The 18,006-nt window shown below is 44.1% G+C and overlaps 1 protein-coding gene across 4 annotated transcripts in view; it reads right to left on the bottom strand.

Moving 5' to 3' along the window:
- Nucleotides 1-4,625: 4,625 nt before the first annotated feature.
- LOC135911192 (scm-like with four MBT domains protein 2) overlaps nucleotides 4,626-18,006 on the bottom strand; it is a 54,967-nt gene continuing 41,586 nt past the window's right edge. For all 4 annotated transcript variants that reach the window (XM_065443380.2, XM_065443381.2, XM_065443382.2 and 1 more), the window contains exons 18-21: nucleotides 16,177-16,379; nucleotides 14,237-14,468; nucleotides 10,993-11,181; nucleotides 4,626-9,214 (exon numbers count right to left, since the gene is read on the bottom strand). In XM_065443380.2, the coding sequence (XP_065299452.2) occupies nucleotides 9,074-9,214; nucleotides 10,993-11,181; nucleotides 14,237-14,468; nucleotides 16,177-16,379 (765 nt within the window). In that variant the 3' untranslated portion in view covers nucleotides 4,626-9,073. The remainder of the gene's footprint in view (nucleotides 9,215-10,992; nucleotides 11,182-14,236; nucleotides 14,469-16,176; nucleotides 16,380-18,006) is intronic.

The following is an 18,006-nucleotide window of genomic DNA, read 5'->3' as shown; positions in this document are numbered from 1 at the left end:
CCACGTCCGTAATGGATACTTCCCAAGAGCAGGCCAGCTAGGTATGCAAAACATTACTGACAGACTCCTCAGAGAGAATGTGCTATGTAATGAGGCGTTTCTGACTACCAGTTAGAGCGTGACAGGCATCCATGGCAACACCTGCAATGAAGGCTTCTGTGCACCACTCTGCAGTGGGCAGGGCGAGGTAGGCAAGATTCCGTGTCGCTAGCTACACCTCCTAAACAAGCAATCGAATTAGTTTGGGTCCTGGCTCACTCCTCATTTGAGGGCAATGAATATGCTCATCAACAGGTCCAAGCGCTAAACTCCCAGGCCAACAAGGAGGGGGCAAGGGGGATGGCAACCCATCACAAATTACGTAGATATAGTGAAATATTATAGGGACGGCAGGAAGACATTCCCACATCCCCACCACTCCTTGACCAGAGCCGAACGAACAATATACAGGCAAATCCAGGCAGGATCCTTTCCCCACCCCTGCCTCCAGAACAAAATATACCCAGAGAGATACAAGAACACATGTCCTCACTGCAATGCATTAGGCACCCTTCAGCACGTCATAGGAGAGCGCAATTTTTCCATAGACCACCCCCCACCTATACCCATAACTAACCCCCCTGCTATCCCCACCCTTTACGAGCGGTGGGAGATCATGCTGTCCAGCCCCGCCCTGGAAGACCAACTGCGACTGATCCACAGGGGCCAGGCGGCCCTGGAAGCATATGGAGCCCGCGAAGAGGGAGCCACCCCATCAGACGCTTAACGCATTCCATTTCATAATGGACCAGTAAAGTTCTCTCTCTCTCCATGTCACTCATTGGTTGGTACATCCCATGCTTGACCAGTAAGGTAAACTTTTTACATTATGCCTGCTGGCATTGATCACTTGTCCAACATGGAACCTTATCATGTACTGCAGTGCTAATGACGACCTCGGAATGCAAGAGCTTTAGCATCATTGATGCTATTTTTTATTTGTCTGCCCTGGGAGCACAGATTTATCCCTCTCAACTTGATCCTTTTTCCCATGGCTGCTCTTATCATGCTTATTGTGCATGGTGTGTGAGAAAGCTTTTGGTCATGCTATATATTCAATGTTCACTAACTTCCTTCAACTCAGCCAGAGGGCAGCACCACAGGACTTGAGTAGTCACCAGGTTTTGATTACGCTCTTCAGTAACTTGTGTGATGAGGAGTTGTTCGGAGACACACCTCCACTTTAATGCGCTTGGGCAACACTGAGAGTGCTAGATTTTAAAATTGCAGTCCAGAAAATGTTGAGCAGCTATTTGAGCACACTGAGAGTTAGGGACAGCGCTGGCTCTTCACTTTGCGGAGACAAATACTTTTTCTGTCCATGGCTCGGAACTCCTCGGAACTTTCCACGATGAGTATGCTGCTTGAATGGTACAGCTATTGCCTTGCCTGAACAGCTAGACTTGTGGCATCGTGGGTTTTGACTGCATCTGCTCTGCCCTACTTTTTATTTGCAATACTGTTCTCGGGCTTCTTCGCCTGTAACAGGGTGGGTATAACAATATCAACCTCACGAGGTCGCGGGATCGAATCCCGGCCACGGCGGCCACATTTCAAGGGGGGCGAAATGCGAAAACACCCGTGTACTTAGATTTAGGTGCACGTTAAAGAACCCCAGGTGGTCGAAATTTCCGGAGTCCTCCACTACGGCGTGCCTCATAATCAGAAAGTGATTTTGGCACGTAAAACCCCACAATTAAATTTTTAATTTTTAACAATATCAACCTATCAACCTCACGAGGTCGCGGGATCGAATCCCGGCCACAGCGGCCACATTTCAAGGGGGGCGAAATGCGAAAACACCCGTGTACTTAGATTTAGGTGCACGTTAAAGAACCCCAGGTGGTCGAAATTTCCGGAATCCTCCACTACGGCGTGCCTCATAATCAGAAAGTGGTTTTGGCACGTAAAACCCCACAATTAAATGTTTAATTTTTAACAATATCAACCTAAACAAGCGTATGATTACTTATTGGTATGCTCTGCTAATACAGTGTTCGTGAAGATGGACTGCACTGTGTTCTAAGAGAGCCATATCTTGAACTTTGCAAGTTTTAAAAACTTTTGCAGTGCCACAGCAGCCAAAATACCTGAAATATATTGAGGTTCATTACATTTCGCTGGCATACTGGTGCTGGTGCTCCGGCACAAAACTTTAAAGTTGTTTGGCTTTCGTTTTATCATCTAGTGGTCAACCTCTTACCCCAAAATTAAAGAAATAGATTTTTTAAGTATACTACTTCATCAGTCTAAACTGAATTAAGGTTTCCCTTTAATGTCCCTTTAACATTTTCAGTGTCGCTCGCGTATCGGTACGTTTTCACGTTTTTGTCCCACTTGTCATTTGTGATTGAGCATACTTCCTAGTTAATTAGCTGAATGAAACTTGGACTAGAATTTTATTCTAGCGGACAAACATGGGGCTGTCTGTTTTCTTCCCATAGAAGCCCATGTATTGACAGCAAACAGTAATTTCACACTATTTACAACTTCACTGTGAACTATGTAATTGCGAAAAGTAAGTTAGTCTCGGTGTAATGTTAAGAGTCATCTTAGCGGCTAATTGTCATATAATATGTTTCAGTATAGTTCTGATAAAACAAGAGTTGCAGCCATTTTCTACAGTCCCTCCCCTAGGTGCCCATGCATTGACAGCAGATGGGAATTCTGTAACGTTTACAGCTTCACTGTGAACTAATTATGACAAGTAAATGATACTCGGCATAATGATAGAGTCGTCTTAGCAACCAATTTCAGTATTTCTTCCAAGATGCCTACAATAAATTGAAAGCTACAAAGCATTCGCGAGGCTTTGTCGCAAGGCGTTTCCTGTTCACCGCCACAATTTTTCTGGAGGGTAGCCATAGACAGCTTCGCTGCGAAAATTCTAGCAGAACGCTCCGTGTGTGGCACATAAAAGCAGCATTTATATAATAGTTTCTTCTCTTCATTTTCAATGCCCATTACCACATTCTTATAACACTTCACTTTCCGGTATCTATGCCCGGATCTAACCGTTTTCCTTCCATGCCAACTTGGGGTCACTGGGCACGTGTCCCTGATTATGCACCCCTCTTCAATCAACCTCTTCAATGCCAGCTTGAATCGCTGGGTGTGTCCCACTGGGTATGCGCTGTTCTTGATAATAACCATCCTAGCATATAAGACGTCACTAATTACACACCCATCATAAGACAGATTGCTAATCACATTGATGTCGCCAATCATCTCAAGGGAGAACAAATGCGCCGCCAATTTTTTTTTTTTCTTTAAAAAATTTGGAGGACGCTTAAGCTTCGTCTTTAAGAGTGGAACGCAATAGTATTCAAAGGTCTCCAACTGCTTCTCACACTTCCCGGCAACTGCAGCTTTTGCAACTGTAATGTTTACGGGGAAACGCTGGCGGCGAATGCTATGCAAGAAGGCAAGCTTTCTGATAGAAATGCGGCCTCTTGTGTGGGGCGCGATGGGGCTGAGGTGAGCACCATCTGGAGGTGCTGCAAGGAACCGGGTGCACCACTCTATGAATGCTAGAAACGCTGGAAAAGGGATTTGTGTTTGAGTTTCTGCATAGCAGAATTATGTGTTCTTGTATATTCAAATTACAATCTGATGTCATCATGTCTGTAGCTTGTGCGTAAGTAGCACTTTACAATTTTTCCGACGCATTTTGCTTTGAGAAATTAAATGAGTTCATTAACTTTGCACTACACAGACGGCCTGCATGGTCGGGTATGCGTGGTTTGGAATGATTTTTGCCAAAACAACGGTCGACGCTGGATGCAAGAAGCCGCCGCTGGATTTTCTGTGACATGGAGCCCTTAACGCTCTCGCGTTCATAAAGGTTTGAAACCTTGAAACCCCAGGAAAGTACTGGCTAGCCTGAGAGCGCCCTAAATAATTCAATGTAGTAGCTTTTTTACAGCCAACTTCATTTCCCAGGAGGCTACTGCATCGTGACATCATGAGGCAGAAGGTCACCATGTGGGAGCCAGGACATTGAGATGTTTGACACTCACTTGGTCGTCTGCTGTGCTGCTACGTCAAACCTAACAGCGGCTAGAAGCATAGGAGGCAAACGAATGAGTCTGAGCAAGTGCCAAAACGTTGCATGTCCTGTTCACATGTGACCACCTTCTGCGTCATGACAACACGACACTGTAACTTCCTGGGAAACGAAACTGAACAGTCTGTAGAAAAGCTATTATATTACGTTATTTAGGGTGTTCTGAGGCTTGCCAGTATTTTTTTTAGGGTTTAGAGATCTAGGACCTTCATTTAATGCAAAAGATTAGGAGTCAAAACGAGTATGTCAGTACCCCTCAACTTTAGCAAAAGAACTACACTTCCCACAGGGCCTAGCGAGGGGACCTTTAATTTAAGCTTCGATAAGACAGACAAATTTGCAAGTTCCTGTCACATTCATCTTATATAGAGTCTACCATGCACCTACAGCCACCAGCGACAATAGCCAGCACGCTTTCCCTAAGTGTAGCAAGTGTAGCTGACTAGATCTTTGCAGAATCTGGGGTTGCACTGAAGTTTACAGTGCATTACATAAAAGAAAACAAAGCAAAGAAAACACACATTCTTCGGACGGTGCACTTTATTCACAGAGAAAAATAACATATGCATTAAACTTTTGATCATAGGTAACAACATTCTTGCACTTTGGTATAACGTTTGATGTCCTCACTCTCAACTGGCCAACACACACACATGCAAACTGCACACCTGCGAAAAGTGTCCACTGATTTGCTTTCAGTCACACAAACGATGACAAGCATAAAATCTGCCAAACACATAATGAACACATTGACTGCAAGAAAAACAGTGGTCCAACTCATTCATAAGTTAGTGGAATCATCTCACACTTGCACCATAGGATCACCAATTTATATTAACGCCACTGCTAACACTTATGTGTCTCACATACATTTCCAATAGCAGCAAATGCCAACAGTGTTACAGAAATGACATCATTTTTTTTAGTTTCCAATAGTAACTTGGCTGTCTCAAAGCACAGGCTGCTATTATGACGGAAACTCTCACGTGCTAAAACCTGGCTCTACAAAAGTGTTCCTTTGGTGCCTTATGGTAGTCAGCAAATCTTGCATCATTTACTGTGCAAAATTTATTGCCACCTGCGTCTATAGTTACCTATATGTTTGTGTGTAGAAGCCTGAGCATGCCTCAGTGAACTTTAATATTACAGTTTCTGCTGACATGACAGTACGCAAGTGTAAAGCAGCAATTGCACTGTGTCCAAGAGTAGGTGCAGTACCGCGCTTACATTTTCTATTTCTCGATATCTGACGGCAAGGAAAAGTGCGTATGGTCAAATTTCCAAGCACATGTTTAGCTGCCCACACTGCAGTCATGATGGATAAGTTACTCTTCTTTTGGCACTTTCGGAGTGTGTTGCACAGCCTGCCAGGCCACTCGCAGTTGATTAGTGTAGTGGTAATTGATAGTTTGTATACATCGACAGTGGTTAGGGCGCTAGTCCGGATGCTTGCTGCAACACTGTCCATATCAGCTTGTCTGCAATAATGTGTTCCGCTTGTCGAGTCTGTCATCCGTTTGTCATGCACACACGGAGCTTGCTCATCTCAGCTAACCCTGGCAAATTACCTCACACACCGTGTGGCATGGTACAGAATCAACAATCGGAACCAGAAGACGCAAGTGTGATATGCTTTAAACTTTTACTTCTGTCTTGTTGAGGCATGTACACTGACAGCATCTCTGACTGGTTGTTCATGAGCACTCTGGCGGGCTTACGGAGTCATGTAATGCAACATTAAGCCCTACTACAAGGCTAAACAGCCTCTAACAGCGATAATCACATTTCAACATCCCTCCTGGAGCAGTATTTTTTTTTTTCTTAGAAAAAAGCGTATTTTCTTCTTCACACAACCTTTTCAGTGAAATGACCAGTCAAAGGCACTGTAAGCCCAATCACAAGGTGAAGGAACCATAAGCTCACTTCTTCAGGGCAAGCCCTGCATGAAGTAAAAAAAAAAGAGAGAGAGAATGACAACAAACAGTGAGGTGAACAGCACCAGCTTGGTGTGAAGTATGATGGCGAGCTGTGCAACCGGGCAGTGTCTGGTCTGGAACCCATGACACGACACAAATGCCATGATGCAATCAGTCATTCGAAGCAGGCTAGCTACGGCAGCCAGTCCCACGGCTGACATGATGCAGTTGCCAAGAATGAAGAGAGCTAGGCAGATCCTCGATGCAACTGTATGACATGTAGCGTAAGCCCAGTTGTCGCACGGAGGTCTACATGTTTGGTTGTGTCAGTTTTTATCGTGCTTAAGGTGATCCTGTTGGCTAATGTTTTTAAATGAGTACTTCTAATCAAAATTATCGGAGGAATTCTAGAGAAAGTTATACAACATGAGTACAGGGTCATCCACTAGGAAGGAGAAAAACGTGAGCAGTTTATGACTAATGTCAGCCTAATTTTAACACAAAAGCCTGCAGATAAAGTTTTCACTAATGCCGTATATGCCTAATGCATCACAGCCACACTTTTTTCGACTAGAGAAGAAGAAATAGTGACATTATACTAGAATCAATACTAATGTAGCACACTTTTCATGTAAATTTATGGCTTAGGACTTTGCGTAGGTGCCATGAATAAAAGCAGACTTAAAAGGAGGTAGGATGACAGGATGTAAATAAGGCAAAAAGTAAAAAAAATATAAACATCATTAAAACTTATGCTGAAATGTACTCTGTGCGAATGCATTTTCTCTCACAATTGGCCCCAATGGCTACACTGATCCCACGCATTATAACTGTGACTGCAATCACTACCACTTTGAAAAGCCTAGATTACATGACAAAATACAACGACTCTACTGTGACATTTATGGTCTGCTTCGACAGCATTCAGAGGAAGCAAGCTGTAATTGGGCACAGATTCACACACACCCTTAACAATGTTTACACCTTCCGGGTCGTATCTTGTCCCACAACAATATCGTCATCTGTCTTGGCCCGCTGCGAGCCCGGTACTTCCAAGTCACGAACGACTTGCATGTTATCAGGGTAACCCTGCATTCTCAACAGGAAAGCAGTGAGGGCCAAGTTTTCAAAAAGGGAAACGCAAGCAAGGTAGATGATGATTATTGTTGTGGCACAAGATAAGCCCTAAAGGGTGTAAACCTTTGTAAGAGTGTATCCACTCTACAAAGGGCATACTGATCACTCCTTTACCTGAGTAACTGATTGTGCCATGTTTAACTCCCTTGCTCAGAGTACTCATGTCAAATAAGAGTGAACATACTTAATTGCAAATTATGAGAACTTTCAGAAACAGAATTTGCCAAGAGAACACTCCATTTTGTTCTTAGAGTTTTAATGGCAATACAAGCTAGAACACCTAGCAGATTGAATGCAAATGCCCACAATATTTGTGAAAGCGTTCACATATACACAAAGGACCGAGGAATTACCAGTCAGTCCTCTAAGCAGGCGTAAAGCCACGTTCCCTAGTTAACTCCATTTTGCAGATTCCGCATGCCCAATCAGAGTGCTCATTCAAGAGCATGAGAACTCTCGAGAATGGAGCCGGAAAATGGAGCACCTCCTTATAGTCTTACAGTGTACTGTTAATGGCACTGCAAGTCACAAAAGCTGGCAAACTGGATGTCAAAGAACCACACTCTTACAAACTGTATACCCTTTAGGGTGTCATTTTACCTATCGACAATAATTACCATCGATTTTGCATGTAATCAATTTACTACTGTGTACCACATCGTTTCCTGTCAGTAACACCCCGTGTGCTTAAGTGTCCCATTGTTTTTCCAATATGATGGATACATGATGGATACATGATGGATGATTATCGCTGAGCAGTAAAAATCACACCCCAAAGAAAGTACAAGTGCTAAGACAAACAGTGTTGCTTTCGCACTTTTAAAATGCACAGCACAAGGACATCTTTGATCATATCAGCAAGGATGAGGAGGCCAAGTCTTGCGTACCTCACAAGAGTGAATGTTGAGCTCAGTATAGCAAGTGAAAGTTTGTTTGCAATCTAACAGCTCGCTCTACAATCACAGGCCACTGTCAAGTCCAAGACAGGTGAGTCTGCTGCTTCCCTTGACATCTGCTCTTGCGTTGTGATGTACCTATGCAAGGCAATCCACTGCCAAGGATAAAACAAGTAACATAAGGAACTACCGCTTGCTCTTCATGCATGGGATTGCCTTTCAAAAGTTCTGCTGCCATTATAATGTCCAGGTGCCATGTCAAATAGGCAACCAATCAGACACTTTCACCTAATGATAGCACCAAGAGTAACTGCTATCAAACATCCATGGGCAAAACGTTTACGAAGACAGCAGACACGAACAAAGTGGAAGTGTACCAAAATCCAATACAATGCCTAGTATTACATGCAGGATTTTATGGTATTCTCTAAGGAAGATGCCACAAGGGCTGCTGGCTGTCTGCACACACTGTCACTCAATCGCTTCAGCATCACAGATTGCCACCTTCAGAAACTGTCAGCCCAACAAACCTGACAAAATGGAACTCAAGTAAGGCACCACCCAAAGCACACACTTCTCTGTTCATTCAAAGAACTTTTCTCACGCTACCACCACGTTTTGCAAATCCCCACACCAGCTGTGCATGATAAATCAGTGCTCCAGGCACCAAGGACTGCTGTGACAGCAAAATGTTGTAAGTGGGCAAAAGAAACAATCACAGGACGATTCTTTTCACCCAGGCAAGTCTTCACCAAGGTCCCTGCTCGTCACCAGCCAGCTAATACAGCGTGGTCACATATGAGGAAACACTCCACTCATGCCTAATCAGTAAATACTCTCTGGGTTTGATATCACACCTAATTTGACATCAGCAACCCGTGCCCATAGAATAGCCACAAGTATTTTCATCTGCTACCATCACAGAGGAGCAGAGGAAACTGAGACACATGCCAAGCTGATGTCGCCACCGGTAATCACACTATTCCTTAGTCACGAATGTCCATAGCAACCATGTTGCTTCACTTGGCATACTGGAGGTAGAAGGCCAGTTTTATCCGTTCCAGAAGCTGGCAAAACTGGATGGCAGGATCCGGCTGAAGTTCAAGGAACTCTTGAACCATTGGTAGTGTCAGCAGCAGTAGAGCCTGGCCGTCAATTTCCTGTGCAGACGAGAGAAAGAGGAAAGCGCAAGATCAATTGGGTGATGACGCATTAATGGTGTTACGCATCTGTATCAGCTTACAAATGGCATCCAAGTCAATGAGCACAGCTGTCACCAGTCTTTCTTTTTTTTTTGCTTCTGGGCTTCCAAGCCCCACCTCGCAGCAGAAGTGGCTGTTCATTTCGCAGACGTGAGTCAATTGCTAGTGGAGGAAATGAAGGCGGAACTTAGCTTTGTCTGACTAACGAGCCCAAACCCCAGCGCAGGTACGTCGGTGAGACGTCACAGATTTTGAAGAATACGAGCGTTTCTTGTGCCGTTTTAAGAGCAGGAAAGTTCTCCAAACTTGCTAGTCTCTCTCTCTAATCCTTTACGATCTCTCTAATCCTTTACGACGTGATTCAGTTCATTACGAATGAACGATTAAGTAGACCCAAGCAGACACTGTCCAAATTTATGACATCACATCGAACTTGCGCAGAAAATTCAGCGCAGTGTTGCCACCCGTCTTCTTTTTGTTGTTGAACCTCTTCTGGCTTACCAAGCATCCCACCATGGCAAGAATGGCCGTTTTGCTATTGCAGCAGCGTACTTTAGGAATGCAGCTTAAATTTAGAGGGCCCCTACAGCACCCTGAGCTTGACAATGAGTTACGCAGTGGCTGATGTGTACTAGTCTGTAATGAACATATAGCCGCAAGAATTTTTCGAAATGGAACAGTAATAGCAAAGTTACAGGGGTTTGATGAACGAGTACGCATTTGCCAGGGTTTCTTGCTCTCCTTCGCTACCCTCTCCACTCACTGCTTGCTTCTGCTTGCCACAAATGCTCACCGACTTTATGCAGCACAGTAAAGCTACGGGTAACACGCAAGAAGAATAGAGCCTCCATTGCTGGCCCCTAATCACTCTCTGCATGAAGCTAATTGTCTGGAAGCTCCATAAGAGGTTTGATGACACGTAGTGGGCATGCCTCCCTCCATTCTCGGAACACACAATCGGCTTTCGTCATGTTGGCGTTGTCATCTGGAGCACCTTGTTAACGTCACGAAACATGAAGGAGACACCGAAAACGCCAGGAAAGGAACACAGGATTGCTTTTCTGAACTAGTGGCATTATCACGGCACCTAGCACCGCCGCATCTGCCAAAGACGATGGTTACTGCATTCTTTGCTTGATGTGCAGCATGTTCGTTTGAAATGTGTAAAAAATTTTGAGAGGTTGTTTGGGGGCTTTACTTTTAAGGGACACTAAAGAGGGAAAAAAGTGGATCTGTATTAGTACACACTGCCTTTCTACAATACCAAGGGAAACCAGAGGAGGCTTGGTCAACCAGAAGAAATGCAAGAACAGAAGACGGGTGGCAATTCCACCTTGAAATTCCTGCACCAACTTGTTGCGACATCATGAATTTCAATGGTATCTGTTAGGGCACAGTTAATTCTTTATCAGCAAAGAGGGACTAGATCGTATTCTCAAAAAGGCAAAGAGTGAGCTTGACACAGTTCGAGAACTTCTATTACACCACAACCCAAATGCGAGAAAACAGCGAAGTCAATGAAGTTACACCGACTTACCAGCACTGGGATTTATCACGACGAACTTTAGCAAGCTTGGTCTTAATTTTCTCCTCTAGTAAGCAACCTTCTCGCACAAATGACAAAAATATAGTTTTAGAAGAATACTTTATCAGTTTTAAACTGATTTAGTGCTTCTCTTCAGTGTCCCCATATTTGTAAAGGAGGGGGAGAGTTTGTGAACATGCGGAGGGCTCACCTGTTCCTGCAGGACACGAACCAGGGGCGCACAGTTGGTGCCGGCGACGAAGCGGGCCACATCCCCGACCGTCCACTCAATGGGATTGGACTCCAAGCACAGGTGGGGAATGTGGGGCTTTGGTTGCTGCTGCTGCTGCTGTGTGCTCACCAACGACGATAACGACCGCGAAGATGCCTCTTGTGCCGACTGTACAAGAAAGAGGAGAATGAAGTTCTCCTTTTTTCTTCTTGTTTCACTCAAGAGATCTGCCACAAGGAATATTGAGAACAGAAAGCTAAGAAGCGAAATTAATATGAAGTGAAGGTACACAAGCCCATATGACACACATACTAAAGCAAACGAGAAGAATAAAGGGGGAACCAAATGAATGAGACCAACAGGCAAAGATGCCAGTAAAAGCATAGGAAAAATAACTTTTCTTTCTAACTGAAATGTAGGAATAATAAGCAACAGGGGAATGAAAGTTGATAAGACATCTTGCTCCAAGTGGGGTCTTCTACAGTAAGCATGCAGCAGGTGCGAGTCCAGCTCAAACCTGCAGCAAGTTATCATTTTGTTCCCTTTTCCTTATTACTACAGCCGAACCTTAATTTAACAAAGTCCTATTTGCACACGAAAAAACTTTGTTAAATTACAAGTTTCGTTAAATCGAGATTCATATATTTCCGCAGTGCAAATAAAGATGAGAGCACTCCTGGCAGCTGGCACTTTGTGGGCAACAAACATACTAATCGGGAAGCTAACGAATTCATGAATGCTGGAATACATATTTATTTGACCTTAAAGAGCAATTCCATCCGATTCGGGTGGAAGCAAATAACTCCGCCAGCCTAACCTGCCACTTGCTTTTCACGAGTGTCAGGTTTATAAGGCGCTCGTAAGTTGGCAGAGCTACCAAGGCCTCCTCATGCGAGTGCAAGCCTGCGTGCGTGCGGAGGAGATCTGGCACATTCATGATTTGTTTCATTATAGCTGTGCTGCTACAACCTGGAGTTCTTCATCCGAGTCATCATCCTCCAGGCCTGTGTCTGCGACGCTCTGGATTATTGCGTCATCGTCCAGCTCTTCATTTATCACAGCGCAAGCATCACTGAAGACAAAGTCCTCGAGCGTCACATCACTGGGAGCACCGCCCTGATCGCAGAGCAGCTGCCATAAGTCAACAATGTCCATGCTGCATGGCAAACTTTCATTGCCCTAATTTGCTTCACACTCCACTTCATTCAAAAAATGCAGTGGAGTGACAAGTAATGTAAATTCACTAATTAACAACTTTAAAGAACATGTTTTGCAGCATTGAAGCCAGTCGGTATGGTAAGTTTTCCCATTTGATAGAAATCCTGTGCCCAGCACCAGATTGAAGAAACTCATACTCAAAATGTGCTGCAAACTGCATTGCTGTTCTAATTAGCAATTTTTCATGCTGCGAATAAATACTAACTGCTTCGCCCAATTTGTTGATATGTTTTTCAAGGGATCACCGTAAAAAAAAACTTACCGGCAGGTAAAATGTAACCCTCAGAAAGGCCGCAAATCACCACAGCAATGTCAGAGACTGCTCTGTATGGTTGACAGCACAGTTATTAGATGTCTCAGCTCTCATACTATGACCGAGGATGGTGTGTACGCATGTGGATAATTAAGCGACACGTGCAATGTTCTGTGACAGTGACCCCTCTAAACTCTGCCTCACCACAATAGTTTGCATATGCTTCATCGCATAACACGGCTCAACTGCGGCGAAGCTAACTAAAGGGGACCAGAGATAATGCAATGTATATAAGACCCTTGTCAGCCCCAAAATAAATGTAGCCCTGCACTTGGCAGATCTGGCCCAATATGTGTGTGGTTCCTGGTAGGTTTTAACTTGTACACACTTCTTTGGGTGCTTTGCCAAATGCTCGTTGCACGTTTTCTCCAGATATGCTTGAGCAGTGCTTGGACTTGTGCAACTTCACTTGCTTATTGCAAAACTTCGGCCGCTTGTTGCAGAGTACTGGCTTGCTGCAACTCTAAATTTAAGTGTACGCCACATTCAAATGCTATATAAGATGTGGGAACATTACCAAATGGTGACATATCAAAGGAAAACATAGTGCATGGAAGTCAACAATATTTAGGTCAGGACTGCGAAAATGCAACGTAGAAGCTGTACACATCATGCATGACATATTTTGGCGGTTCTCATACCTGAATGGTCATCGGAGTTGAGTTCTGTCCTAATTTTCTTTTTTTTTTTCTGAACTTAACACAAGGTGCTATCCCAGGTAACTCCAAACAAAGCACAGATGTTTTTATTTGCGAGGTTTAAAAGCCAACTGCAATGAAACTGCGGACAGCGCAAGGTTCCCAGTTTCATGTAGTGAAAATGTAGGGCAGCCTTCCTACAAAATTTTACATTTGACGTATGAGTGGCTGCAACATGAGGAACTCAAGAATTTATGGTTTTGATATAGAAACTGGAAAAATACACAGTCATTATTACTTGCAGGATGTGACACAGAAACCGTACAATTGAGAACCAGCACATGTCCTTGAAACAACCTCCGAGGTTAGGCGGCATCCATGGCGGGCCAAAAATCTCGGAGGCTGTGATATGGGATTTGTGTCGTATCCAAGGTGCATACGTAATCTGTGAAAGCACAATACAGCGAAACCTCGATAAATGGAAATTGCTTAAACAAAGGAACACCATCCTCGTGGTTGGTTGGTTTTGTATCCATGCAATTGTATTCAGCTTTGTCTCTCGGTAAATGGAACTCCTGATAAATGGAACCAATTTCCCTTGTCCCTTGAGGTTTCGTTTAAAGAGAGTCTACTGAAAGGCAGTTTGTAATAAATGTAGAAAACTACCACACCTGCAGCTCTGCCAGCATTGCTTCAGTAGCATATACTACTCATTTATAACCAATGTCAACAAAAGTTAAACATGGCTGGAACAGCACTGGGGCTCTGAGAGACAGCATAGTGGAGGGCCCTGGATTAACTTTGCCTTATGTGCACCTGAATCAAAGTAGTATGTGAACACTTTTACATGCTGTCCCACGAGGATGCAGTCAGGGAAATCGAACCTGCAGCCTCATACTCAGCAGCAGAATGTTGTAGCCACTTAGACAACTGCGGTGCCTAAGGCAAGGTGCTTTAGCAGGATAGTAGTCACATAAAACACGCTCACATTATACTTATGAGAATACTGTATATGGCTCCTGCCACAAAAACGGCCCGACGGCCATCCACTTGCCTCAGCGGTGCCCTCAGAGGACAGAGAGTCTGGGGTGTCCGAGCGTGATGCCTGCTGCTGTTGCTTCTTGTTGGACAGCAGACGTGCCCGCAGAGGCTTCTGCCAACGCAGGTCCAAGTTGAGGGTCTTGAAGTCGGGCAGGCGCGCACCCCGCGTGCGCACGCCAGGCCGATCGTCCGGTGGTGGTGCATTTGATGACCCACAGGATGAGCTGACAGGGGGAGGAGGAGGCCTGCGTTCGGACGTTCCAAGAGGGACACAGAGCGCTCAACAACAGCAACGCCAGCCCTCACGAAACACTTATTGCTTCTATCTGACTGTCAGCCATGTAACGCTAAACACACCAGTTTTCTCATCATCACAGAAGCCAAGCAACACTACACCTGATCATTAGTACTTGGAAGAGACACCTCCAAGGAATATTAAGTGCTCATGAATAATTCCCTCCTGTCGCGGAAAGTGCCAACATTGAGCGGGAAAGCCAAATTTTTCAGTGGCAGGTGACCCTCACCTTATTTATCACTAACTATTTAATCATTTATTTAAAACACCTGTTTCCTTGTTTTGAATTTCATTTAGGATTTCTGAGAAGAAGGCAATGAAGTTTTGACCAATACACCCTCATATGTTATCTCATGGCATCAAGACAGCCAAAGTTGAGACCCTCCTTATTGAATGGGCTATAAAAATAAGAGGAATTGAGGGGCACAACCCTTTGCTACTTAAAACCACATGAAGCCTGTCTGCTCTTGTGTTCATGTGGTACTACCTGATGCCTACAACTGAAAGGCTGAAAGGGTGTTCCACATCCATCGCTCCAGCCATGACAGGTGGCGCTGGCTAACACTTCTAGGATTAGGTCTAGTAGACATACACAAATGCCCAAGAAAGTGTACAGCATGCAAGTCACACATAACCGACATGGCTCCCACCAGCAAGTTCTCTTTTCTTTTCCATTTTCCACATCACTTCTACACTTAAGTGAAATTATTAACTAATTTCCCCCGTGCTTTCCCTGGCTTCATTGTCTCTTCCCTTCCTGTAGCTTTAAATCGAGCACCTCGGTTTATTCGTCTCACTCATGTAAATGACCAATGTCAAAAACAGAAACTGGCATTTCATGCTTTTGACAGGAAAAGCCCTCATTGGTCAGCTAGTGGCCCGTAAATAAAATTTTACAGTGCTAAAGTCAGCCAAGGCTCGCTGTAGGAAGTTCAATCTTTGGGGGCAGCTCGCACTAAAAGCAGAGAGCTCACTTAACATTTTAGCAAATATTTTTTTACTCCTTTCACAAGCTAAGTTTTCAAGCTGGGGCCGTATTCTGGATCGACTAATTTCACTTCCAGTGATTGCTGATTAGCTAGGCCAATGCCCAGGCTGTCCATCGATTCATTAAAGGGACACTAAAAAAAATAATCTGAGCTGTATTAGTAAATTACCTTTTTACAAAGCCAAAAAAGCCACTCTTATCCTACAAAGAAACTTTGTAAGCCAGTAAAAGACCAGGACAGGCCCTGTGATATGCTACAGCAGCTACCAGACTATTAGCCTCGTCCTGTGTCACAGCAGTTGTCTTGATAAACCAACACATCAACCATGACACCTAAACTGTCAGGAATTCTGATATAGCCAGGACTGTATGTGTCATATTACAGCTTGTATTATTCGAGTACTTGCAACACATATGCAGTGACGGTTTTCTATGGTCGCTTTGTATTAGTTTTGCTCAAATTATAAACTTATGTTTTGTGTGCATCATTCCCCTGTCTCCCACCCATTTTAAGAGTCACATGATGCAAAAAAAAAGCACCCCTGGAAAGTGGTTAGTCGAGATCCCTCAGTCAATCATCACTGATGAAATTACGAGCATTCTGAGTTTTCAAGCACAACAGCTCACACTGATACCAGAGACTGTACGAGTTATGGAGAAAGTAACGCACTGCCTGTTAGCAGACTTGGGCGGTCGGCCAGGCGGTCGGCCAGGTGGTCGATGTCCAATCCGAGTGGGCGGCCGTGTGGCTGGGCGATTTGACAGCCGCTCCGACTTTTTCGCGGCAGCAGCAGCAGCAGCAGAGGTGGTGGTGTTAGTGTTAGAGGTAGAAGTGGCATTGAGTTCCTTGGAAGCTGCACCTTGCTGAGATGCCTGCAAGTGAATCAGAGCACCACTTGTGACGAGAGAGAGGTGAACAGTTTCCAGGGAGATGCTACGGACTGCACAATGTAACACCCAGACAGGAAATTCAGGAAGTATTCAAGGGGACACATGTTAGGGAGTTAGATGCTATTTGCTTATGAGCACCCAAACAAACAAACAAAAAATCTGTGCATGTAAAAACTGGGCAAGTGATTATCCATTACTTGAAGACTATAGAGTACAAGTGGACAAGGAAGAAATAACGGACATTGGTGCTCGTGTCTGCTAAATCTTTTTCTTGTCCTCATCTGCTTGTACAGACCTGCCTACATGTTCAGACATATACAGTCGTTGTGAATTACCAGATGTTCTCATGCAAGGCCCACTTTCTTTTTGCATAGATCTGAGCCCGGACTTCCTGAGTTTGAACCGTAGGCAAATAAAAAGTAAATAAATTGGTATCTGCTTTCACAAAGCAGACACGCTTGCAGCCATGTGCAACGACCATGGGAAGTCTATTTTTATGACTTCGTTTGCTACCTCACTCGTCGCTGACATGTAGATGCGGAGTCAGAGCAGCTGCAATCTGATTCACCACAAGTGCGCTATTGTGAGATGAAACCATCCTCAGACGTGGATTCTGAGTTTACGCCCCATGTAAAGTTGCACAATAACAAAACTGCCAATGTTTTTCTAATATAACATGAATGGAATGTTTCAGTTCAGAACACCCACTTACTTCCCAAATGAGGCCAGAGGGATAAAAACTCACTACAAAAGCATGTACAGTACATAAAAGCACAGTGCCCACGTTCGTGATGCCCTATATGAAATACATACATAGCACAAAACTATATGCCCAGCATGATAGGACAAGATGCGGGGCACTGGGATGCCGATTTCGCTAGAGCTTAGTAGACGGCTTCTCTCTAAAAATCAACTGCAGAAATCACCGAAGACCAATACATGGTGTAACATAGTTAAAGCTCAATATAATGAAGTCGGTGAAAGTGACACATTATTTCATTACATTGAAATTTCGTTATATTGATATTACATCTCTTATGCAAATAAGTACAGCTGCCGGTAAATTTTCCTTACACAAGTGATACCGTAAATTTTTCCTGATTATCTGGAAGCTGGAAAAAAACTAATATCAATGAGAAAAATGTTTTCATTATATTGAATTTAAGAGCTGGTGAATAAATATAGAGTTTCATGCCATATTAACAATATCTTCACCTGAGTTCTCCGCCCTCTCGGCAAGAGGCAAGTTGCAAAATCTGTCATCGCTTAGTCTCATCTCAAGCTGAGAACAAAACATTAGGTATGTTTTGCCGGAATTATTGAGATTGGCTTTTCTTTATTTTTTTTCACGCTGCTAGGACTACAGACATGGTGAGGAGCCGTGAAGCAAGTTTGATTTCTAGTTAGCAGACGGAGCCACAGCATTAGCACTGGTGATGCACTGACGATGCGGAACACTGTAAAGGCCTAATTGTTCGCTTTATCTTTAATTTACTACCCTCATCTAGTATGCTACACAATGACGGCGGTGAGCAAACACCACGTAGATGCTGAGCAGACACAGCGGCACAGGTGAACATCTATAAGAGCGATCTGCATTGCTACTTGC

The sequence above is a fragment of the Dermacentor albipictus genome, chromosome 5, assembly GCF_038994185.2.
Source record: "Dermacentor albipictus isolate Rhodes 1998 colony chromosome 5, USDA_Dalb.pri_finalv2, whole genome shotgun sequence".
In the NCBI taxonomy this organism is placed as follows: Eukaryota; Metazoa; Arthropoda; class Arachnida; order Ixodida; family Ixodidae; genus Dermacentor; species Dermacentor albipictus.
This window is presented reverse-complemented; position numbering and strand designations above follow the sequence as displayed.